The sequence below is a fragment of the Vigna umbellata genome, chromosome 2 (assembly GCF_029865625.1).
Source record: "Vigna umbellata cultivar VRB3 chromosome 2, Vumbellata_1.0, whole genome shotgun sequence".
NCBI classification, from domain to species: Eukaryota; Viridiplantae; Streptophyta; class Magnoliopsida; order Fabales; family Fabaceae; genus Vigna; species Vigna umbellata.
This window is the reverse complement of record NC_142166.1, coordinates 33,914,350-33,941,283: the sequence shown is the minus strand read 5'-3', so window position 1 is coordinate 33,941,283 and position 26,934 is coordinate 33,914,350. Positions and strand designations below refer to the sequence as shown.

The 26,934-nt window shown below is 36.1% G+C and overlaps 1 protein-coding gene across 1 annotated transcript; it reads right to left on the bottom strand.

The window, feature by feature from the left end:
* Window positions 1-14,187: 14,187 nt before the first annotated feature.
* Window positions 14,188-17,711, bottom strand: LOC148203847 (uncharacterized). Its single transcript, XM_088107785.1, has 4 exons — window positions 16,211-17,711; window positions 15,464-15,901; window positions 14,368-15,379; window positions 14,188-14,209 (listed from the first exon to the last, which is right to left on the bottom strand). The coding sequence occupies exons 1-4, from the start codon at window positions 17,709-17,711 to the stop codon at window positions 14,188-14,190; spliced, it is 2,973 nt and encodes a 990-aa protein (XP_087963911.1).
* Window positions 17,712-26,934: the final 9,223 nt, after the last annotated feature.

Below are 26,934 nucleotides of genomic sequence, written 5' to 3'. Positions count from 1 at the left end.
TTAGATTGTAACATCCTATGTTTTGAAAGGTGTAAGATCAATTAAGCAATTCAATGTATTACGTATTGACTATTTTAATGAGTTAATTTCAGTGATTAATGTTCAAATCAGTCCCCCTGATGTTTTAACAATGTTGAAATCAGTCCCCTGATGTTTTAAAAATGTTGAAATGAGTCCCCCATTTGCTTTAAAACTGTTCACAAAGGTCACCCCAATAATGCATATGATGCTGAATAATGGCACATAAAACAAATACATAAAATAAAAACATAAAACCAGTTTCATTCATTACGACACATAAAAGAAATACATAAAATCAGTTCAGTAAGTAAGTTAAGTATCTATTACACCACCATGTAACAAACAGTACATATTACACCACCATGTAATTTAACTATCTAATAACCCAATTTCATCTAAGTATGTTTTCTTCTGACTTTGCATTTTGTTGGTCGGGATGATTGGGGACTTGATGGTTGTGATGGTTGTGTTGTTTCTGCTGCCTGGGGCTTTAAAGGGCAGTTATTCTTGTTGTGCCCCATCTGACGACAAATACCACATTTTTTCCTATGGCCACCAACACGCATTTGAGTGTGATCTTTAGTTAGCTCCCATGCTTCCAACCTCCTTTTTTTCTTTGGCCTCCCAGGCATCTTCCTGATCAGTGGTGGTAGTACATCATTGAAATTTGTGGTTTCCCATAGTAGGTGGCCATTGAGTGGAAAAATTATGGACGCATACACCTCTTCATATGTGGATCTTGTGAACACATTGGGGACAAAAGTCTGTGGATCAACGTTGGAGAAGTTCATTGCTGCAATTGCATGACAGCATGGAATGGCACTAATCATCCACTTTCTGCAGCTACACTCCTTTGTTTCCAGGTCCAGTGTGAACTTGTTCCCAACTGATGAAGTATGCCTAACCTCAAAAATCTTTCGTGCAGACCAGCTGAAACAAATGAAGCACATCAACAATGTAGATAAATAACTTGTATATAAAATAAATTGAGTTATATTACCTTGGCACCCAAAATCTTAACAGATTACATTCCTTCTCAAGTCTCTTCTTTATCTTTGGGCATATTGTGAAGTCCATAGATGCCACCTTGGTTCTATTGGTGGCCCACCTTTTCATGAGATAAACTCTGATATCCTCCATCATGGTTATAATAGGTTTTCCTCTTGAATGAATAAGAACACTGTTGAAAGCTTCACTGATGTTGTTATCTAGTGTATCAGTCATTGCTTGACTTGTGAAGCGAGATCTTGACCAAAACCTGTTGCACACTCAAATGGGTTACAATGCATCAGGGATAGTAAATTGTATGTAATGGCTAATGGGTTACCTCGGGGGAATGCCTATGAGGTATTTATATGCTTCAATATTGACTTCTTTAATTTTCAGCATCTCTCTCTCCCAAGCCTGTGGATATGTACTTGTGGCAGCACTCCACATCAGACTTTTTAAAATTTGACCACCAAACCTTTTCCTAAAGTTTGCATACAGGTGCCTCATACAGAATCTTTGTTCTGCCCCAGGAAGAAGCTCTTGGATAGCTGGGACCAACCCCTGCACAAATAATTTTAGTCATAAAACAACATCCTTTAATAAAGCATTAACTAAAATTGAATATAAGGTGTATATTTACCTTCTGCTGGTCTGACATCCACGTGCACCCCCTTACATACTTGACTACCCCCGAGGTCTTCAATTAATAATTGCAAAAACCATGTCCAGCTGTCTTTGTTCTCCACTTCTACTACTGCATAGGCAAGGGGTAGCATTTGATCGTTTGGGTCCCTACCAACAGCAGTGAGAAGCTCTCCCTTGTAATAACCTTTCAAAAACCATCCGTCTAAACATATAATGGGCCTACAACTTTTGAAGCTGTCTTTACAAGCTTTCAGACAAACATACATTCTTTAGAAGATTGGGTCACCATTATGAGAGTCAACTTTAATCTGCACTGTTGAACCTGGGTTACACCTCAACAACTCATGTCCATAGTCGTATATCCTTTTATACTGTTCTTTGAAATCTCCTTCAAGCTGTCTTGTGGCAATTAACTTTGCCCTTCGTGCCTTGGATATTGACACATTTGTATTCCATTTTCTTAATGCTTTAGTACGAATATCATTGACCTTTAAATTAGGATTGTCAACTAAAGACCTATCTATTTCTTCACTCAACCACTGAGCATTCATTAGTTTGATGTTAAGTTGCCTACTACAACTGTGAGTATCAATTATCTTCCTTAATTGCCAAATTTTGCGTGATGGCAAGTACCCACAGTAAGCTACCCATGGGCACTTCCCTTGGCCACCCATGCAGCGCACCCTCACCCTACGCTTATCATTCTTCACAAATTTTAGATCCCTCCCAGCATGAACAACATACCTTCTAATAGCATCCTTAAACTCTTCCTTCCCACTGAAAATGGTGCCCACTTGCCACTTGTAATCTGCCATGGACTTCTGTTTTGCATATTTTGAGAAACCACCCATACATACTCTATCCTCGTAGTCATCCTCCTCACTTGAACTGTTTTCAGGAGTTACAAGCATATCAGACTCCCAATCATCATCTGACAAACCCCTGCATTGTTGTTGGGTTTCTTGATCATTGTCTGCATCCACATATTCATCACCACTCAGATCATCCATTCCTGGTTCATCATCACTGTCCACGTCCACTTCCAATTCTTCTTCAGTATGAAGCTCCCCTCCATCCTCAATGTCCGCTTCCAATTCTTGTTCAATATGAACCTCCCCTCCATCCTCAATGTCCACTTCCACTTCTTGTTCACTGGGAACCTCCCCTCCCTCCTCAATGTCCACTTCCAATTCTTATTCACTTTCAACCTCCCTTCCATCCTCAATGTGCACTTCCACTAATCCATCATTTTCAAGCTCAACTCTGTCCTCATTCTCAACCTCCACTGCAACCTCAACATCTTCTGCATCCTCCTTGTCATCCTCCCAGACATTTTCATTCTCAGCATCCTCCTTGTCACCCTCAACATGTGCTTCTCCTCCAACGTCACTACCCTCACCACTGTCTACTGGACCTTCACATAGGTACAAAATCTCATTGTCATCATTTTCTACAATAGCTGGTTCGTCCACCCCATGCACAACATACAGGTTCACTTTCCCCAAATAATTAGCCACCTTCATCATGTTCATAGCTCCTTTATCATCATCAAGCTTATGTAAAACATGTTGGATATTGTAATATAATTCTTTTACTTCCATGTAACCCAGATCTTTAAGTGAACCTAATACTCCAAAATAACACCATTTATCGGGATCTACGTCCCAATAAACTATCTCCCCGCCCATATACTTAAAGGGGACTTCTTTGATCAAGGTCCCACCGTGATGGACCACAACCTGAAACATGTCTTCACCCATCCCTACCCCAACCCTGCAAATGCAAACGGGGACCACTAATTTAAGTTAAACTAATATCTATGGGACCACTATGAACCATCAAAACAAGACAACTTTTCACCCCTACTTAAACCCCCTATAAAGCAACAACAGTGATAACATATACAACAACTACATGTCATAAAATTATCAAACATAAACCCTAACCTGTTTTGCGGTTTCCAATTTGAGACTCACGGCCTAGTTTAGTTATGTGATTTGTTGATTATTTAAGACTTAAGAACGAAATAAGTGAAGTTTAATATGCAAAACAGAAAATAAACATGTATGCATGAATGTGATCAATGGCTAAAACAAAATACAAACACTTCAATGGAATATATGGATGAGTATGTTGTTGGGGTTATCAATTTCATCTTATCCACTCTCATATACTTTAGGAATTCAACATTCTTTTCATCATTGTTAATGCCACTCTCTAAATTACCTTGCAAGAAGGCCTATCCCTAATTACGAGTTCATACGATTCCTAGCATTCCTAATAATTAGTTCTTTTAGTGCAGGAGCTTAACGGCAACCAATATACTATTGGGAGAAATTCCCCGGATCTAGACTTCCCCGTACGTTCTCGTATCGACAAAATCAATAATCATGCATTGAATGAGTTAAACAAAGCAAGCATTGAGCAAAGAGGAAAAACCCTAACTAATGATGAAAGAAAGCATAGGTCTTAAATATAAGATGTAAAAACAAATTCCATATATGAGAGTTTCACAAGACTACATTGATTCCCCAACAACAATACAAGGTTTAGTTCACCATATTCATGGTGAAACTAGATGAATAATAATGAAAGAATGAAAGATAAAACCCTAAAAAGGTGAAGAGGTAGCCTTAGCATCCAAGATCCTCCTTCAAAGGGGTGGAAGAGAGAGTGTTTGCTTCGTTTCTACCAAAGATACAAACCCTAGGACGTCCTAAAGCTTATATACTATTCTAAAATTACAGAAAATTTAGGCCCAAGCCCATAAGTGTGCCGCTCAGCGGTAAAGTACCGCTCAGCGGTAAGTGCGTGAGTTGGTTTCTTCCCCTCAACGGCCATTTTGCCCCTCAGCGGATCCCCCATGAGCTTCTGAGTGCCGCTCAGCGGTAAACTGCCGTTGAGCGGCAGTTGCGGCTTCTCCTTTTGCACTTTTTGATGTCTTTGTTGATTTCATCTGTCTCCTTCTTCACTTGTTTCACCAAGTTCACCTTAAAACCTGCACAAAAACACTGAAATCAAGCATAAACCTGTCCAGCTCTCTTATTTCTGAAAATATGAATAAAAGCATGATTTCAAGCTAGTTTCTAAGTGTTAAAGGTTGCTTTTAGTATCAATTTCAAGCATGAAAATAACAGTTTTTCAACTGTTATCACAACCCCAAACTTAGAACTTTGCTTGTCCTCAAGCAAACAAGATGTAACTCAATCTTCTACCAATTCATATGATGGTTCACTCATTCAAAAATTTCTTTTCAAGATAAGCAAAGACTTCAATCAAACTTTTGACCAAGGTTTCAATCAAGATGTGCACATGCTTTAGTGTTCACAAAGTCAGTTAATATCAAACAAATGCTATTTTTCATGAATGATCAATCAATTAAGCATGGATGTTCATGTGCTCATGGAATACTTCCTCACCAGGTAAAGTGTTTCACTCACACACAAGTGTATAAGAGGTAATCACTCATTCACTCCACTATCACAATGTCACATGAATCAACTTTGCCTTTCATTTAACCACAATCAAAACATTTACAAGCATGCATCATCACAAGGACTTTTCAATGGCTTATAACGTGGCTGGGCTAATCAAGAAAATTGGTTTTTCTGGATCATAAAATCCTTGAGTTAAGACAATCATAACAACACAATTATTCTTATTTTTCCCAACTTGTCTTTACATTGAGCTTTGCTTTTTCTTTTCTTTTCTTTCTCTTTTTCTTTTCTTTTCACATTCTTATTCTTAACTTTTAGCTCAATGCTTTTCCTTTTTCTTTTTCATGCTTTCCCAACAACCCCAAACTTGAACATTTAACAATACCACAAAAGATTTTCTACTTAACTCAAGGTAAAGCTTTTCAACAAGGGTTTTCAATTTATGTTCAAGGCTAAGGGTTCAAAGGATAGAACACAAAGTGTTCTCTTTTAGTGGGCTAACTTCATGAATTTGGCCAATAAAAAGGGTTCCAACAAACGGCCTTGATCATATGATGCAAAACAAGCAATTGATTCAATCATAGAAAACCTGGGCAAAATCATTCATGCTTTCAAAGTAATAGCATTCAATCAATAAAAACTCTGGAGCTTAAAACCTCACAAATAGGCTCATTCACATTTGACATACACATCCTGCTTAATCTCACAATCACAATCATAATATCCTGCATTTGTTCACAAAGCTTGTGGGTCACCTGTATAAGCATTTAATGTGAACATCTATCTCAACATCAATCAATCAATAATCATCATCAAGCATTACTTATCACACAATCACAGTCAATAGCAAACCATCATAACAAACCAGGTTTCCAATAGAGTACATCAACCTTAATCTAAAACAAAAGTAAATAAGTTCAGAACACTTAAACCAACAAAAGCATAAGTTCATGATAGCATTCATCAGTAAATGCTATCTCAGCTCCTCCTCAATCTGAGTTGTCCTTTGTATCCTCCTTCTTCTTGGATCTTATAGTCTTGATTCTCTTTGCCTGATGAGGAGGCCATCCCTGCATCAAACATAATTCACAAAACCAAAAGATACATTGTTAATCATTAGTACCACAATGAAGAAATCATCCCCTTCAATGATGCTCTCTCCCAACCCCAAACTTAGATGCAAAACTAGTGAGCAAGTGAGTGAAAGAGAGATTTTCTCAAGAGGGAAGAGGGAAAAGATGTGGAGAACCTTGGAAAAGGTATGTGTGAGTGAGTGTGCAGAGAAGAGCCTGAAAATAGAAGCTTATGCGCAGCTTAGGGTATAAAAATACCCTAATGGGCTCGAGTCCCGCTAAGGGGAAACTAAACCCACTCTACGATAGTACCGCTCAGCGGCACTTTCGTGAAGTGTTCTTCTCCTTCTTTTCTTAACCTATGTGCCTCCTAAACATGCCCCTCACTGGTTCCTTGCAATTCAATCTTCAGAATACTTATGCAAAACCTATTATGCAACTAAAATGAACAAACAGAAACATTCAATCAACTGGGTTGCCTCCCAGGTAGCGCTTGTTTAACGTCACGAGCCTGACCCAAAATCCACCAACACCCATCAGTAGGTGTTACAATCTTACCAACACCCATCAGTAGGTGTTACAAACTTACCAACACCCATCAGTAGGTGCAAAATTTTCTCACCAACACCTATCAGTAGGTGTTACAAACTTAGTATCCTTCAGTAGATACTTAACCACCTAGCATCCTTCAGTAGATGCTATATCTAACAAAGTATTTACACAAATAATGTCCACAAATTAAAAGTTACAAAACAAAATCAAAAGTTTTTAAATCACTGGGTTGCCTCCCAGCAAGTTCTCTTTTAACGTCATTAGCTTGACCCAGTAAAGTTCAAATTCCTTCTTCATAGTTGATGTTCTTGTCCCACCAACTCATCAGTTGTTTCCAGTGTACTGCTTTGATTTTTCTAGAATGTGGAGACTCTATCTCTATCATCTCCTTCTCTTTATAGCCTTTCACCACCCACAACTTATTTTTGATTCTCACAGGTGTACCAAGTTGGGGTCTTCCTTTATACTAGTCATCAGGAACTTGTCCTCCTCTTCCAATCTATTCTCCTTTATGCACCTGAAACAACAAACAATGGTTACCTGTAACCTTGGGCTTTTCATCTTTATGGCTAGTCATGTGTGCATCTTGAAATGCAGCTTTATAACTAGCTTATTCCTCCTGTGTTTGCGTCTCATCTTTAAAGACATCTACAACAACTCTCTCCTCTCGGTCCTGGAGCACCACTATACCTTCGTTTACATCAATGATAACTTTGGCCGTTTTCATAAACGATCTTCCAAGAATGATAGGTATCTTTTTTGTCTCCATCTTCATCACCACAAAGTCTGCCAAGAACTAGAGTTTTCCAACACAAACTATGATGTCCTCTGCAATCCCACATGGTTCCTTTGAAGATCCATCGGCCATTACTAAATTAACCTTTACAGGTTTCATATTAACATCGCCGATTTGCTCCAGTAAAGAGTAAGGTATCAAGTTAACACTTGAACCTAAATCAAGAAGAGCTTTTTTAATCCTTTTCTTCCCTATGGTACAAGGGATAGAAAAGCCTCCTGGATCTGTTGCTTTTGGAGGGAATGGCTCCTTTTTAACAATTTTACACTTCTTTGCCTCATCATCTCTACGTCTTTTCTTTGTAGAGATGTCTTCATCAGATTTAGTGTAAACCGTAATTTGTTGTAGAATATGCTCCCAAGGTGCATCATTATCCACCATCTTGAATAATTTTGTGAAATCCAGTTGTTTCCATTGATGTATTGGAAAAATAGAAGTATTTTTGCTCTCTATTTCTCTTTTCTCTTCTGTTTCTCCTTTGTCTAACTCAACTATCTCATTTTTAGCACTCTCTACCACCTTGCATTCTTCTCTGGGGTTAACCTCAGTATTAGCCCCAAAATTTCTATTTGGCCTTTCTTCCACCTGCTTGGTGATCTGTCCCATCTGAATCTCCAAATTCTTGATAGCAGCTTCAGTGCTCTTTTGGGTAGACTCAGTTTTCTGTATGAAATTATTAAGAGTGTCTTCCATCCTCATGGACCTTTCATTAAGCATAGAAATCTGCTGCCATAAGGTGGGTTGCTGCTGCTGCTTATTAAATTGACCAGCTTGCCTAGTTTGCCCTTGACCAATGCTTGGGTGTGGTTTCCACCCTTGATTGTAGTTCCCTTGACGGTATTGATTGGTCATGTAATTCACATCCTCCACGGCTTCTGCTGGAAAGGCACATTGACCATTGATATGGTCGCCTCCACATAATTCACACAACTGAGATTGTACCTGTGCAGCAGTTTTCAACTCTTTAGGCAATTGTGCAAGTGTTTTAGTAAGAGTCTCCAACTATTGAGTTAGAATTTTATTTTGTGCTAGCAAGGCATCATGTGTCTGTAATTGTAGAACTCCTTTCTGTTGCATAGGAGCTCCTCTTTCACTGTTGAGCTCATTATCACTAGTAGCCATATTTTCAATAATTTCTGTTGCTTCCTCTGGAGTTTTCCATTTAATGTTTCCTCCTACTGAGGCATCAAGCATCATCTTGGTTTGTGAACCAAGACCTCCAAGGAAGGTAAGGACTACTTCCACTTCATCGAATCCATGCGTGGGTGGTTTTCATAGCAAGCTTTTGTATCTATCCCATGCATGACCCAGTGATTCTTCCATGCCCTGCCTGAATGAAGAAATCTCTTGCTTGCCTTTGTTCACCTTTGATTGTGGGAAGTATTTATTTAGAAACTTGGTTACCACTACTTCCCACTCTGTGAAACTTCCCTCTGGAAAAGAATTTAACCAAAGCTTAGCATTGCCTCCTAATGAGAAAGGAAACAAGCTAAGTTTGATCGCTTCATCTGGCACCCCATTGATTTTCACTGTGTTGCAGATCTCATTAAATGTAGTGAGGTGCTCATATGGGCTTTCATGAGATAACCCATTGAATTGATTGCTCTTCACCAGTTGGATCAATGCTGGTTTGACCTCCATGTTAGCTGCATTGACTCTAGGTCTAGCTATACTGTTAAAGTGCTGAGGTCCAGCTGTACTGGTGTAATCAGCAAGAGTTCTTCTGATATTATTGTTCTCCATATTTTCTGTGCTATGGTCAGAACCTTGTGGTGATGGTTGCAACAGAGTTTCCGAAGGAGGGAAAAGTTCTCTAGATGTTCGGATTCTTCTCCTCTGTCTACTCTCGTCTAAACATTCAAGAAGAGGTTTTGCAGTTATCTTGCTCCTAGTTCGAATTGCCTCCTGCATACACAAGAACACAAAACCCTAGAATATTTGGTTAGCACAAAAAGATATAGGAGAAGATATAAGATTCAGAGAATAAAATAAAATAAAATAAAATAAAATAAAATAAAATAAAATAAAACAAAAACAGAAAAAATAAAAACAGAAAAATAAAAACAGAAATTCAAAATTAAAGTCAAAGATAATCAATAATCACACAAATTAACCAGTTAAACCACGAGTCCCCGACAACGGCGCCAAAAACTTGATGACAAATTTATGAACACCGAAATACGGCGCCACAAACTTGTTGAACAATCGGCAAGTGTGACCGAATCATATCAAGTAATAAACTTGGTAAGACCAAGTATCGTTCTCCCAAATGACTCACGGCCTAGTTTAGTTATGTGATTTGTTGATTATTTAAGACTTAAGAACGAAATAAGTGAAGTTTAATATGCAAAACAGAAAATAAACATGTATGCATGAATGTGATCAATGGCTAAAACAAAATACAAACACTTCAATGGAATATATGGATGAGTATGTTGTTGGGGTTATCAATTTCATCTTATCCACTCTCATATACTTTAGGAATTCAACATTCTTTTCATCATTGTTAATGCCACTCTCTAAATTACCTTGCAATAAGGCCTATCCCTAATTACGAGTTCATACGATTCCTAGCATTCCTAATAATTAGTTCTTTTAGTGTAGGAGCTTAACGGCAACCAATATACTATTGGGAGAAATTCCCCGGATCTAGACTTCCCCATACGTTCCCGTATCGCAAAATCAATAATCATGCATTGAATGAGTTAAACAAAGCAAGCATTGAGCAAAGAGGAAAAACCCTAACTAATGATGAAAAAAAGCATAGGTCTTAAATATAAGATGTAAAAACAAATTCCATATATGAGAGTTTCACAAGACTACATTGATTCCCCAACAACAATACAAGGTTTAGTTCACCATATTCATGGTGAAACTAGATGAATAATAATGAAAGAATGAAAGATAAAACCCTAGAAAGGTGAAGAGGTAGCCTAAGCATCCAAGATCCTCCTTCAAAGGGGTGGAAGAGAGAGTGTTTGCTTTGTTTCTGCCAAAGATACAAACACTAGGACGTCCTAAAGCTTATATACTATTCTAAAATTACAGAAAATTTAGGCCCAAGCCCATAAGTGTGCCGCTCAGCGGTAAGTGCGTGAGTTGGTTTCTTCCCCTCAGCGACCATTTTGCCCCTCAGCGGATCCCCCGTGAGCTTCTGAGTGCCGCTCAACGGTAAACTGCCGCTGAGCGGCAGTTGCGGCTTCTCCTTTTGCACTTTTTGATGTCTTTTCTGATTTCATCTCTCTCCTTCTTCACTTCTTTCACAAAATTCACCTTAAAACCTGCACAAAAACACTGAAATCAAGCATAAACCTGTCCAGCTCTCTTATTTCTGAAAATATGAATAAAAGCATGATTTCAAGCTAGTTTCTAAGTGTTAAAGGTTGCTTTTAGTATCAATTTCAAGCATGAAAATAACAGTTTTTCAATTGTTATCATTGACCCAAGAGAATATAAGAACTTTTGATATCATTGTATCGTTATGTCGTTATTCACTTAATAAGATTACATCCTCTGAGCCTGTTTATAGAACAAAAGAAAGAACTTCACAAGTTCTCACATTTCATTGTATTGTACTTATCTTGTCATTGAGAGTTATCAAAACTTGTACTTGTAAATGAACATTGATTGTGTTTGAATACTTTAAAGAGAATTAAAACACTTGTATTGTTTAGCTCAGGAGAGTTAAATATTCTAAACAGTTGTCAAGGATTGATATTAGGACTGGTTAGAATACTTGGATACCAAGAGTGGTTAAACTCGGCTTAGTTAAGATTAACTAGGGAAATAGGAATGGTTAGAATACTCGATGTATACCACGAATGGTTTGTACTCGCTTGTAATCTTAGATAAGATTAGTGGAACCTCTCAAGAGTTCTTGGAGGAGACTTGATGTAGCTCAAGATTGAGTGAACCAATATAAAATACTTGTGTTATTATTTTTTCTACTTAAAACATTTTTCCTAAACACTTTACTTAGAACACATTGAACAACTATTGTCGATCGTCTAATCACTGCAATAGTTATTCAACGTTGATTTGCAAAAAGTTTTGAAACACTATTCAAACCCCCTTCTCCCTCTTTCGAGTGCTTTCCTGTGATTTAATAGGAACTACAACATCAACAACCAATATAGTCTCCAACATAATCCTTACCAAATGAGATGGGAGACAATCACCATGTAACATGGTGGAACATTCAAAGTAATTCCCTTGAGCTACCAATTAGGGGTAGATACATCATCAACTATTGTGTACGATACACATTGGCAACGAAGGCCAATGTCAGTCCTCGATTTAACTACATTTGAACAACTCTTTTAGTGTCGGATCGACATCACGATAAAGGTTGAGTTGTGCCACAATGAGGAGGTTTTGCAAAAGTAGTAAGCTCTCTAGAAGCTTGCCAAATTCTTCCTTCATCACTTGTCGCTCTTGTCTCATCTCTTATCACCCTTATCTAATATGCTCTCGTTCTTCTCTCATCTCCTCCTATAAATGATATTCCAAATCATCTTTCATCTTCTGCAGGACTCTTTTGTAGAAGCATTAAAGGATAAATGAGATTAACATTGCGATAAGGCTCCAAAGTAACCTTGAATCCCCATATTGTATCAAACGTTACAAACATGTTCAGGTCATCTAAGATAATATTAAGTATATAATCTTAACCATGAGGAATAAAACACCTTAGGTGCTCTACTTAAGAAGAGAATCCTACTGTAAGAAATTGTTGAGACAAAATCAGAATATCCAACAACACATGTTTTGAAATTTATCAAACAATACTCAACAAAATATTGATGTAAAAAGAAGCGTCCAAAAAATTGGGTTTGCCCAATAAAAAAATGCTTAACCAACAAAATCATCTATCTCAATTACTACAACAAAATAAAAATTAGAGTAATTTTGATGACGAAAGTAACGTCTAATGCAAATGCACACTCTAAATGTTATCGAAATTATAAATAGAACATATCTGATGGAAGCAGCTCCATGACGCGTAGAAGGATGCTTCAAGACGCAGAGAATGGCAACGGATGGAAGATGACAGAGGATGTCCGAATGCACTCAAGGTGTTTGTGAAATTGTCTGGTGGTGTTTGGATGAGTGTTTTGGTAGATTTCTAACTCAGTAGGCTTTCCAAAGGGGAAAGAAGCTAGAGGAGGTGCTAGATAACAAAGCACAGAGGTGAACTTGAGAGTAATAGCTGGAAATTGGCAGCATTTCTTTACTTCAATTCAAGTTACATTTACAAGTGATGAAGCTCTCTATTTATAGAAGAAGGAGAGCTTCTAAAACATATTGTGCAAGTTATTTAAATGTGCACATGCTGTAAAACAGATATAGGAAGCTTGGGCAGCAAGCTATAAGTGCCAACTCAGGAAAGCAATTGAAGAAGATTGAGTTGTTGTCTTTGGTGTTGAACGTAATGCAAAAGCCATGGGCACCAACCATCCATTTGTGCTTCTTTTGCTTTACTTACGTGGCAACCCTTTTAAGTTGCATAGACATGGTTCCTCCCTTTTATTAATATTCTACAAAAGCAATGTAAAAGTATTTAGCAAAGAGAAAGAGAACTTAGTAAGTAATACTCCATAAGAGTAAGGTATTGAGTGCTCCCTCTTCCTCTTGGATTCTCTTGGACATGGCTCTTGTTAAAGGTCCTATGTGAAGCTTAGATGGTCCTCCATCAGTCCCTCCCTCTTGAAAAAGATCTGTCCTCAGATCTTGGGAATCCTGTTGGGCATCTCCTGTGAAAGGAATTAAATCACAAATGTTAAAAGTAGGACTGACGCCATAACTTTCAGGAAGGTCTAATTGATATGCATTATCATTTATTTTCTTGACCACTTTGAAAGGACCATCACCTCTTGGGCTTAATTTGGATTTACGTTGAGAAGGAAATCTTTCCTTTCTCAAGTGAAGCCAAACTAAGTCTCCCTCTTTAAAGATTACTTGTTTTCTCCCTTTGTTGTTGTAGTCAGAATATTTTTGAGTTTGTTTTTCAATATGGGTTTTAACCTTTTCATGTAACTTTTTGATAAACTCCGCTTTAGAAATACCTTCTTTATGAAGAAAAGAAGATGAATCTGGAAGAGGAAGTAAATCAAGCGGTGTGATAGGGTTAAAACCATAAACAACCTCAAAAGGAGAAAGTTTAGTAGTCTTGTGAACTACTCTATTATAAGCAAACTCTATATGAGGTAGATGATCATCCCAATTTTTAATATTGCCCTTTAACATTACCCTTAATAGAATTGATAGAGATCTATTTACTACTTCTGTTTGCCCATCAGTTTGTGGGTGACATGTAGTAGAAAATAGTAGTTTAGTTCCTAGCTTGGCCCAAAGTGTTTTCCAAAAGTAGCTAAGGAACTTAACATCTCTATCAGAAACTATAGTTTTAGGTAAGCCATGTAATTTGACTACTTCTTTGAAGAAAAGTCTTGCTATATAGCTAGCATCATCTACTTTGTGGCAAGGTATGAAATGAGCCATTTTACTAAATCTATCAACTACCACAAAGATTGAATCAAACCCCTTTTGAGTTCTCGGTAGACCTAGGACAAAATCCATACTAATGTCCTCCCAAGGGGTGCTAGCTATTGGAAGAGGAAGATAGAGTCCATGGGGCATGACTTTAGATTTAGCTTGTAAACAAGCTATGCAACTAGAACAATGCTTTTGGACATCTATTCTCATGTGTGGCCAATAAAATTTGCTTTTTAAAGTATGAAGAGTTTTATCAACTCCATGATGGCCCATGAGTCCTCCTCCATGACTTTCCTTGATAAGAAGCTTTCGAATGGATCCTTGGGGTATGCATAATTTTCCTTTATTAAAAAGATACCCCTCAGAAATATAGAATCCGTCGAATGGCTTCTTAAGACAAGATGCATATGTGGATGCAAATGTAGGATCAGTTTCATAAAGTTGCTTAATGTCATCAAAACCTAGTATTTGTGATCCTAAAGTAACTAAAAATGCATGACGTCTAGATAGAGCATCCGCAACAACATTAGTACTTCCCTTTTTATGTTTGATGACATATTGAAACTGCTCGAGATATTCTATCCACTTGGCATGTCTTTTGTTCAGCTTTCCTTGCCCTTTAATATACTTGAGAGATTCATGGTCAGTATTGATAATAAATTCTCTAGACACCAAGTAATGCTCCCAAGTTTGTAATGCGCGAATAAGGGCATATAGTTCTTTGTCATAGGTAGGATAATTCAATGTAGGTCCCCTGAGTTTTTCATTAAAATAAGCTATGGGGTGACCTTCTTGTATAAGGACAGCTCCTATTCCTACCCCAGATGCATCACATTCAACTTGAAAAGCTTTAGAAAAATCAGGTAAATGTAGAATGGGTGCATGTGTTAACTTATGCTTCAAGGTCTCAAAGGCTAGACTTTGCTTTTCATCCCATTTGAATGACACATCTTTCTTTAAAAGTTCATTGAGGGGAGCAGCAATAGTAGAGAAATTTTCTACAAATCGTCTATAGAAACCTGCTAGACCTAGAAAACTTCTTACTTCTCCCACTGTTTTCAAGACAGGCCACTCTTGGATAGCATTGATTTTGCTAGGATCAACATGTACACCTTCTTTCCCAACTTTGAATCCCAGAAAAATGACACTTTCTTGACAAAAGGTACATTTGTCAAAGTTGGCAAATAAGTGATGTTGTCTAAGTAAAATCAAAACTTTCCTCACATGGTGAAGATGTTCTTTAAGACCTTTGCTATAGATTAGAATGTCATCAAAGTAGACTACAACAAAGCTGCCGATGTATTCCTGAAGGACATGATTCATTAGTCGCATGAATGTACTAGGAGCATTGGTTAAGCCAAAAGGCATGACTAACCATTCATAGAGGCCAAATTTGGTCTTAAAAGCGGTTTTCCATTCATCTCCGTCTTTGATTCTTATTTGATGATATCCACTTTTAAGATCAATCTTGGTGAACATGTTTGCTCCATGTAACTCATCTAACATATCGTCCAACCGAGGAATAGGGTGCCTATACTTGACTGTAATGTTGTTGATAGCCCTACAATCTGTACACATTCGCCAAGAACCATCTTTCTTTGGGACTAACAACACTGGCACGGCACAAGGGCTAAGACTTTTTTGTATCCACCCTTTTTCCAATAAATCATGGACTTGCCTCTCTATCTCTTTGGTTTCTGTAGGGTTAGTCCTATAAGCTGGTCTATTGGGAAGACTAGCTCCAGGGATCAAATCAATCTGATGTTCAATTCCTCTAAGAGGTGGTAAACCACTTGGAACCTCTTTAGGAAATAAATCATCAAATTCTTTCAAAAGCTTTTGTAACCCTTTGGGAAGAGAATCAAGTGGATGATTTATGGAAACAAGTGCCTCTTTGCAATAGAGTAGAAAGTGAGGTTGTCCAAGAAAAAGATTTTTAGATTGTTTTGTTGGGACAACTACATTGGTTGAGGCACTTTCTAACAAACTCAAATTCTTCTCTTTTGAAACTGTTTTATTTTTGAGCTTTTTCTCACCATCCAATTTTTTTTTAAGTATTATTTGATCCTCTCGTACTTGTGATGGTGTAAGAGGGCTCAAGATAATCTTTTTGCCTTTGTGTTGGATGGTGATCTTGTTGGTGACCCCATCATGCAAAGCTTGTTTGTCATATTGCCAAGGTCGCCCAAGTAAGATGTGACCTGCTTCCATTGGAACAATATCACAAATGATTTGATCTTCATACTTGCCTATGGAAATTGGTACACTTACTTGTTCCTTAACAACTATTCCTTCATCCTCTTTTATCCATTGAAGTTTGTAAGGGTTAGGATGAGGAGTAGGAGTTAAGCCTAGCTTTTCCACCAATCTAAAGCTACAACAATTACAACAAGAACCACTATCCACAATCATAGAACAAGTTTTATCAAAAACTTTGCAGCGTGTGTGGAATAGGTTTTCGCGTTGAGATTGTTCTAACTCCACATGCTTTGCTTCAAGGAGTCTCCTAACCATAAGAAGATCTCCATCACAAGGTGGAGCTTCATGTTCCTCTTCAGATGAGGACAACTCAGACGCACTGGAGGTTGATACCTCACTATGATTTTCATGCTCAAGGATATAGGTTGACTTTTTGAAGTGACACTCAGTTGAATAGTGTCCTCTAGCCCCACATTTAAAACATCTAGTCTCCCTACCCTTGGAATCTTTAGTTTGCTCTCTTGGAGACCGTTGTTCCTTTCCTTTAGAGTTCTCTTTTTCTTTTCTTAGCTCTCTATCCTTGCTTTTGAGCTTATCTTTCTCTCGTTCACGCTCTCTCTCTTTTGATTCTTCATATCTTGGAAAACTACCCTCCCTCTTAAAATCTTTCCTATATGAAGAGGAGGTAGCATAAGGTCTCTTTGTGGAAGCTTTTCTTCTATTTTGTTCTTCCACTCTCACACATAGCTGGACAAAGTCATTGAGATCTAAGTAAGGTAAGAGTTCTACCTTATCTCTAATCTCATAGTTCAATCCACTCTGGAATCTAGCTATGGTGAATCTCTCTTCCTCTTTAATCCCAGCTCTTAACATGAGTAATTCTAATTTATGCCGATATTCCTCAACACTCATGTTTCTTTGTTGAAGTCTATGGAGCTTGTCCATGACTTCTCTAGCATAATATGCTGGTACATGCCTTCTGTGTAAGGCTGCTTTTAACTCATTCCAGTATTGGATGGTATAGTCGCCACTCATCTTTTGATCTCTTATGATTGATGTCCACCAATAAAGGGCTGCACCTTGAAAAGTCAAGGTAGCTAAGGTCACTCGCCTCCTATCATCTATGTGGTAGCACTCAAAAATCTGTTCAACCTTCATCTCCCACTCAAAGTATTCTTCTACATTGTCTCGTCCAAAGAAGGGTGGAAGGTCAAGTTTAGGTTCCACATGATGGTCTCTATGGTTATGATTACGCCTAGGAGGGCGTTGATAGTGATCATAAGGGTGATGACTATGGTGATGACTATGTTGGGAATGATCATCATGATCATGGTTTTGCCTATGAGAGTGATCCCCTTGTGAATGCCCTCTTTGAATGAGAGTAAGATTGGCGACCATTTGCCTTAGTTCATGTAACTCAGCCTTGGTTCTATTGAGCTCTTCTCTCAACTCTATGTTGTCCTGATCATGATTGGTGTTACCTTGAACACTAGAGTGACTCATGCTTGTGAAGTAGAGAAAGTGTTTTCACAAAATTTGAAAGCCTTGCACAAGTATGAATCAAAACTGTTGGAAAAGAGGATTTTCTTGTTTTTGGTGAATGACTTCTATAGAGATTCTAAAAGTGAAGAAACCGAATAGCTCCCAGGAAGGAGAGGTGAGTCACAATGGACAAGCTTAGAAACCTTGTCCTTCCTTAGCCAGAGTGTCTCCTGACATTTCTTACCAAAGTTTCTAGATAGAAGTCTTTCAAAACCTTTTAGGAATGCAACGATGTTATGCCCCTAATAAACCAAACGAAGGTTTGTCTATATGGTAGCACACTTAGCTATCACGGAGACGTAGAACACAAATATTCAACAAGCAAAAGAAAGGAAGTATGAAATGAATGGAAAAAGAAAAAACGGCCCTAAGTGAAAGTGCAAATGACACTGGGAGCCACTTGACACACTTCCACACTAAGATGCGCAACTAGACTATTACAATGTTTAATGGAGTACTTGGAATTGCTTGATAAGCATTTTCCCAAGTAACTCAAGTTTCAAAAACCAAGAAGAAATGACCACAAAGGTTCCGTGATAGAATGCCACTTATACAAAGAAGTGTAAAAGAATTTATACAAAGCCAAGTGTGGCTGCTACAGCAAAAGAAATGAGCTGAAATGTAACTTTAAAGTGGTGTTTTTCTGCTGCAAAGAAGTGCTGGACAGCCAATGGAAATTGCTCCTGAAGTGCACTTGAAGCAATGTTAGCAAGACCTCCACTCCTTAAGATGCTACCCCTTTGATAAGGCCTAGCTGGATGTTAAAACTCCACCAAAATATGATGTTGCAGCAGACAAAAGTCACAAAACCCGTGAGTGATAAAAAAAAATGCTGCAGCAAAGTTTAATGCAGAAATAACGTGACAGCAATATAGGGAAGCAAATAAAAGTGATTTCTAAACACGTTGGGCTGGAAGAAAGGCTAGCACACAAAAGGAACTTAAGATAGGGTCTAGAACAGATTAGAAAAGCAAGAAAAACTCAAAACAAAGAGCAAATTCAAGTGCAGTGAAAGTGTGTGATGAAAATGCCAAACTGTTTGACAAAATGCCATTAAGAACAGTACATTTTGGTGTTTTCTGGTTTTGGATGCATGAACACTGGATTGCAGGGGTTATTTGCTTTTTGATGCTTTGAGTTCACTTGTATAATGATTCAAAAATGGTTGGAATAGAATCCCCTAGCTTTTGCCAATCCAAATTTCAAATGGAAACTTTGAAAGTATAGAAAACAACAAAGAAATGCATACTGCACCAAAAATGTGGCTGGAAAATTGGAACAGCAGTGTGCAAAACAAATGGCAGTGTATCAAAGGCTCCAATGATATGTCAAACAAGTTTATCTCATCAATTTTGATGTGTACAAACACTTAGACAGCAAAGAATCACACTGCAGCAGCAAATCAGTAGTCCACTTCCAAACTTAAGCAATTTCAATGGTCTGAAAACTGATTTTGCACTTTTGGTGAAAACTGACCAAATGAACAGTAGGCACTAGTTTTAATTGACCAAATACACTTGCTGAACCATTGAAAATGCACAGGCAGTCACAAAATCTCAAAAACAGTGTATGAGTTGCCAAATTATGCAGAAAAAGTGACAAAACTGCACCAAAATTGAAAATGCAATAGAGTCAAAGCTGGATGGATCAACAATCATGCAAGAAAGGTCCTAAACAACTAGATCTAACTGTAGAGTATCAGTTAGAAGATTTAAAGTGACCTAAAACCACACAAAGACAGTAAGCACGGTGCAAAATCTGATAAAAAAAACTGTAACAGCATTGTTTAGTGAATTTTGAAACAACTCAACAACTCATTTTGCAAATATGTGATTGATTGGAGTTACTATCACTTGAAACATGCTTAAAATCATAAAAGAAACTTGTCTCAAGTTTTAGATACAACAAAACTGGCAGAAACAGTATGCACCAAATCAATGTAGAAATGAATTCTGATGCAGAATTTGAAACCAGATTTTATGAACTCAACCACACATTTTGCTTTTCTGAGTTTAATATGAGTTTGTACACTTGTAGCAATGCTTAACAACACCAAGGAAACTTGCACAAAGCTTTAGAAGCAAGAAATCTGGTCTGAAACAGATTAAAGTACAGATACCAGATTTGAAAAAAATTGTGCAGAATTTTGTGAAAATTGACGCAAATGTTGGATGCTTTAGCTCATATAATCCAGGCTAGACATTGTCTCTTTGCCTTTGTGGATTGATTCATTGCTAAACGTGCATCTAATACACAGTTTGAAAATGAAAATTGAAAGCTAGAACAGAATCAAACATTTGAAACAGAAACAACACTGCACATAAGGCACATGACTGAGACAAAACTGGAAAAGATGAATAAAGCTGGATTTGAACTCAAACAAACAAAGTGCACCGATTAAAATGATGACGAACACTAAGGAAAAGCAAATGCATGATTACAGCACTCACAGACACGAATTAAACCAAAACAGAATAAAAAAAAATTCTAAAACAGTGACAGAGTTTGACAGCACATGACAGAAACGAAAATTGAACAAAAGAGAGGCTTATCTCTTGAAGACAAGCGTGGACGTGCTGGCTCTTGATACCAAATGATGGAAGCAGCTCCATGACGCGTAGAAGGATGCTTCAAGACGCAGAGAATGGCAACGGGTGGAAGATGACAGAGGATGTCCGAATGCACTCAAGGTGTTTGTGAAATTGTCTGGTGGTGTTTGGATGAGTGTTTTGGTAGATTTCTAACTCAGTAGGCTTTCCAAAGGGGAAAGAAGCTAGAGGAGGTGCTAGATAACAAAGCACAGAGTTGAACTTGAGAGTAATAGCTGGAAATTGGCAGCATTTCTTTACTTCAATTCAAGTTACATTTACAAGTGATGAAGCTCTCTATTTATAGAAGAAGGAGAGCTTCTAAAACATATTGTGCAAGTTATTTAAATGTGCACATGCTGTAAAACAGATATAGGAAGCTTGGGCAGCAAGCTATAAGTGCCAACTCAGCAAAGCAATTGAAGAAGATTGAGTTGCTGTCTTTGGTGTTGAACGTAATGCAAAAGCCATGGGCACCAACCATCCATTTGTGCTTCTTTTGCTTTACTTACGTGGCAACCCTTTTAAGTTGCATAGACATGGTTCCTCCCTTTTATTAATATTCTACAAAAGCAATGTAAAAGTATTTAGCAAAGAGAAAGAGAACTTAGTAAGTAATACTCCATAAGAGTAAGGTATTGAGTGCTCCCTCTTCCTCTTGGATTCTCTTGGACATGGCTCTTGTTAAAGGTCCTATGTGAAGCTTAGATGGTCCTCCATCAATATCATATTGGGATAAATGATAATAAGATCATTAAGCAAAAAGCTAGGTCACACTAATGCAAAAATAACGTATAACGTCACGCGTTCAACGTCGAACCACTCAATAGCCAACGTTAAAAATGACCGGTGACATTTTTTGTAAATAAATGCAATTATTAAACGTCGTTTATAATTGTAATTCGACTTAAAAGGATATAAAAGGTCGAATGTCCCAGCGTTAGACACACACAGGAAGGTCAATTCACACAAGACTTCTATGAATAATTTTTTTATGATTTGATAAAAAAATTCTTCTGATTGTGGAAATTGTTGGTAGTTTTATGATTAGCTAATTAAAATTATGAATATATGACGACTAAATTAAAAAAAAAACAATAATTCATGTTTTCTATGTTCAAATTAAAGTGAGAAATGAATTAAAATAAATAAGTAAATTTAAAATGTTAACCTATAATTTAGTAAGTATGTAATTTTGACAATGTTTAGCTTTGTGTTTAAATAGAGTGAGAATAAATATAAGTGAATATGAAAGTTGTTTTTGGTTAAGAGTTGGGCTTTAAACTAAAGAAAAAAATGAACAAAGAAAAAAAATGAGTAATTTGATTTAAAGTTGATAGTACTTTAAATTAAAAAATAAGTCCTTAAGTTTTTTGAAACTATTTTCTTTTTTATTTAGTTTTCAGAGTTTTACATCATATATTCCTAAGTTTTAAATATAACTATATAACTATCCAAAATTAAAATAGCCATAACATATTATATTTTCTAGATTATAAGAATATGTTAATAAACTGAAAACTTCTTGAGTTATAGGTTCAATTTCTTTTTACAATAACTTTATTGTATTTTTAGAACTCTTGAGTAATCCTAAAGTCAGATGGTTCTTCTTGCATTCCATTATTTTCTTTTTTCATCACCAAAATTTTTATATAATGAGCAAATATTTTATATGATACATTTTTTTTCTTTAGAGTAGTCACACTTTCTTTTCAATTTTTTTTTCAAACCTAAAGTTGATGAATTCGATTAACTTGTTTGGAATCCAAAAATATACACCAGATTTTCCATTCTAGTAACTAAACTTCTAGAAAATCCTTAATCGTATTGATAGATCTTATATACAACTCTTTTGGATTAAGTCATCTGGTTTTCATTCTCAAATTTGAGGCTTCAAACCAGGGTGTCCATTTCGGTATATATGAACCTTACCTAGATTACATACTTAGATTCTTCTTACTAGATCTAAAAAGGATTGATACTTCGTAAAATTAAAACAACCGCCCACTCCCAACCTAAACCACCACACCGAAGAACCCACCACCAACAATATTAGGACTTCCTACTTCAAATCAAAATAATCCCTTGATTCAATCGGTGAAATTGCATATCAAAGATTACTGAAGTAGTCCATGAGCAAAGAAACTATAATAGCAACAATTTGATGTTTAGTTTTGCAATGTGAAAGCAAGGAAGGGTCCACGATAGTTAAAAATAACTTTCACTATGACTCCATAGGCAAGAATTTGATGTTTCATTTTGCAAAGTGAAAGCAAAGAAGGGTCCACGAAAGTTAAAAATAACTTTCACTATGACTCCATAATAATATTTGAATTGGTCGTTGTTAAAAGTTACACTAAAACAACGACGATTGCATACAGTCGTCGTTAAATGTGGTGAAAAATACAACAACGGTTCCATTCAACTGTCGTTAAAAGTTTTAAATAACGATGATGTCAACACCATATTCAAAAATTTAATCAAAAAAGAAAGAAAAATAAAGAAATGGTTTATAACAACAGTTTGGTCATAATCATCACCATAAACCTACTAAAAAATTTAAAAAAAATAACAAAATCTTTTATAATGACAATTTCTATAAAAACCCTCATTAAAATTAATACTTTTTTGATATAATGTTTGCAATTTTGTCTACAAAAAAACCTATTAAAAACTTTTCATATAACAACTTAGACAGTTCAAAAAACATACATTAATAGTATAACACCATATATCTTATCATTGATAATAAAGTACTTTGCCCATGCATGTTAAACATATTCTAACGCTCTTTGATCAAATGACTAAAGATCGTTAAAATTTAGCAAAAGTAAATGGAAGTTAGATTTAGGACATATTAATTGAATTTTAAAATAAAGTTAATATATAATGGATTATAACATCTTACTTCATCCCAATTACATCGATAGCAATCTTGCACAATTGGTGTCATCCACTCCATGACATAATAGCCACACTCATAGCTCTCAATTTGTTTATTACACTACACGCACAATAAAACCATTTAGATAAACTAAATGATAATACAAAACGTAAGTCAATGATATATTATAAATACCTTGATAGAAATCCATGTGACCTTTTGAGTTGTGACAGTTGATCTACCACTCCATTATATTATGTCCATTAAAGGCACTAAGATAAAAACATTCAATGTTAGAAATCATTCAATTATATATTGAAGGTATGTAGTAGTAGGTAGTAGGAGTTTCTTAAAATAGACTTACGTGTCTACTATACTTTTTAAGTGAGGGGGAGATTTTTTATGCAATAAGAAAAACCATACAAGAGTATGATCTGGATACTAACAAAACTACAAGCTGCTAATGATGATTGCATTGAAAATTAGTTAAAACATGTATCATGACAAAACTATAAGTTATTAAATAAACATAAACTGACTTATCTATATATGGAGCAAGGAAAACTTATTTTTATAGCTGCATTACATATGGAATTAGTAATGTAAATTTTTGTTTTTTCTTACCCATTAGGGTCATGAGTTGAGGGCCTATAAACCCATATGTGTCATCATTTCCCTCTTCCAAACATAAACCATACAAGTACCGAAATTTTATATTAAAAACACATATGAAATATGTAATGAAGTAATGAATAAAAATGACTTTAAAAGTTAACTTACATCATCCATAACTGTAGAATAAATATGTTTAACTCCTCGTTTCATGCTAAAATCGCCATCAAATTAGATTTATATATGAGCAATGAAAGTTCGTTATTTTTACGAGGCATCCCAAGAAATTGCTATTGGCTCTATCCCCATGGTGGCAACAACCTACGTCAACATGACAAGTGGATCCTCCAAATTTTTTTGTGCATGCAACTATGTTTCATGTTTCTACACACAAAACAAAACATGACATTAGTTAGGATACTATATAGTACATATTTAACAATATTAGTGGAGATACAAATTGATTCAATGTGTGGTGTAACGAATTCAATCTATGTGTCATCTTCATGAGATGTTTTGACCAGGCGATGAAGGTTTGCAATACTTGTGATTCAATTCCATCCTTTGATGTCAGTATAAGTGTTAAGACAAGATCGTCTAAAAATAATAAATTATCTAGCATTACTAGTTTTGAAGTTTAACAAACAACATTTAATGAAATATCGGTTAGAGAATTATAACATTATAACATTCTTATTAAACGCTTATTACAAAAACCATGACATGTCAAGTATAAAAGATTAAACAACATTTGACAAAAATGTGTCTAGTGAATAAATACTCAGACTTGCACTAAACACTTATATTACTAAACATGCCTCAACACTCTATTAATGTATAGATCATTAAATGCATATATGTGTTTTACCTTATCTACTCTTCTTTTTCTCTCTTTATCTGTGTAGATATTGAGAATACCAAGATATACTCAAAAACACTACACGAGGATAAGAAAGACGTTGTGAAATAGGAAGACGTTCCTGGAATGTTTCTTAAAGCTTTATGATATCATTGTATCGTTATGTCGTTATTCACTTAATAAGATTACATCTTCTGAGCCTGTTTATAGAACAAAAGAAAGAACTTCACAAGTTCTCATATTTCATTGTATTGTACTTATCCTGACATTTAGAGTTATCAAAACTTGTACTTGTAAATGAACATTGATTGTGTTTGAATACTTTGAAGAGAATTAAAACACTTGTATTGTTTAGCTCAGGAGAGTTAAACATTCTAAACAGTTGTCAAGGATTGATATTAGGACTGGTTAGAATACTTGGATACCAAGAGTGGTTAAACTCGGTTTAGTTAAGATTAACTAGGGAAATAGGAATGGTTAGAATACTCGATGTATACCACGAATGGTTTGTACTCGCTTGTAATCTTAGATAAGATTAGTGGAACCTCTCAAGAGTTCTTGGACGAGACTTGATGTAGCTCAAGACTGAGTGAACCAATATAAAATACTTGTGTTATTATTTTTTCTACTTAAAATATTTTTCCTAAACACTTTACTTAGAACACATTGAACAACTATTGTCAATCGTCTAATCACTGCAATAGTTATTCAACGTTGATTTGCAAAAAGTTTTGAAACACTATTCAAACCCCATTCTCCCTCTTTCGAGTGCTTTCCTGTGATTTAATAGGAACTACAACATCAACAACCAATATAGTCTCCAACATAATCCTTACCAAATGAGATGGGAGACACTCACCATGTATCATGGTGGAGCCTTCAAAGTAATTCCCTTGAGCTACCAATTAGGGGCAGATACATCATCAACTATTGTGTACGATACACATTGGCAACGAAAGCCAATGTCAGTCCCCGTTTTAACTACATTTGAACAACTCTTTTAGTGTCGGATCGACATCATGATAAAGGTCGAGTTGTGCCACAAGGAGGAGGTTTTGCAAAAGTAGTAAGCTCTCTAGAATCTTGCCAAATTCTTCCGTCATCACTTGTCGCTCGTGTCTCATCTCTTGTCGTCCTTATCTAATATGCTCTCATTCTTATCTCATCTCCTCCTATAAATGATATTCCATATCATCTTTCATATTCTGCAAGACTCTTTTGTATGACCGTTAAAGTATGAATGAGATTAACATTGCGATAACGCTCCAAAGTAACCTTGAATCCCCATATCGTATCCAACGTTACCAACATGTTCAGGTCTTCTAAGATAATATTAAGTATATAATCTTAACCATGAGGATTAAAACCACCTTAGGTGCTTTGCTTAACAAGAGAATCCTACCGCAAGAAATTGTTGAGACAAAATCAGAATATCCAACAACACATGGTTTGAAATTTATCAAACAATACTCAACAAAATATTGATGTAAAAAGAAGTGTCCAAACAATTGGGTTTGCCCAATAAAAAAATGCTTAACCAACAAAATCGTCTATCTGAATTACTACAACAAAATAAAAATGAGAGTAATTTTGATGACGAAAATAACGTCTAATGAAAATGCACACTCTAAATGTTATTGAAATTATAAATAGAACATATCATATTGGGATAAATGATAGTCATCTCATTAAGCAAAATGCTAGCTCAAAAACCTACATTAAATGATACAAAACTCTTGATAGAGTATCTATACCGCCATAGAGTCTAAACTAAATGACACATGTATAATCTAGCATCCAAGCACTAACCTCACTTTGAACATAGACACAAAGTTACACAAACACTCTCATAAGACTAATGTCTAATAAGGAAGCACTTTATAACATTTGAAGCCAAAAGCTAAAAGAATGCTTTTTGGACCAAACTGTTTAAATGATTTGGAAAATCATAAACAACGTCTAAGAGAAAGTGTCTCTTAGTAAAATCTGTCAATAGACTATATAAGCAAAATAAGCTAGCTTCTTATGGAAACAAAAGTCTAACTTTTATACAACACTAAGGATAAACGAGATGTTTCATTCAAATAGTGTTATATCAAACAAAGCTTTCTATAGAAAATATCATTTAATAAGTGACCACCAAATGCTTTAGCTTTGAGAAAACATCTTATGTTTATGTCATCTGATGAATATATATTCATCTTACCAAATGATTCATTTATTGATGAAATTAAAAATGAT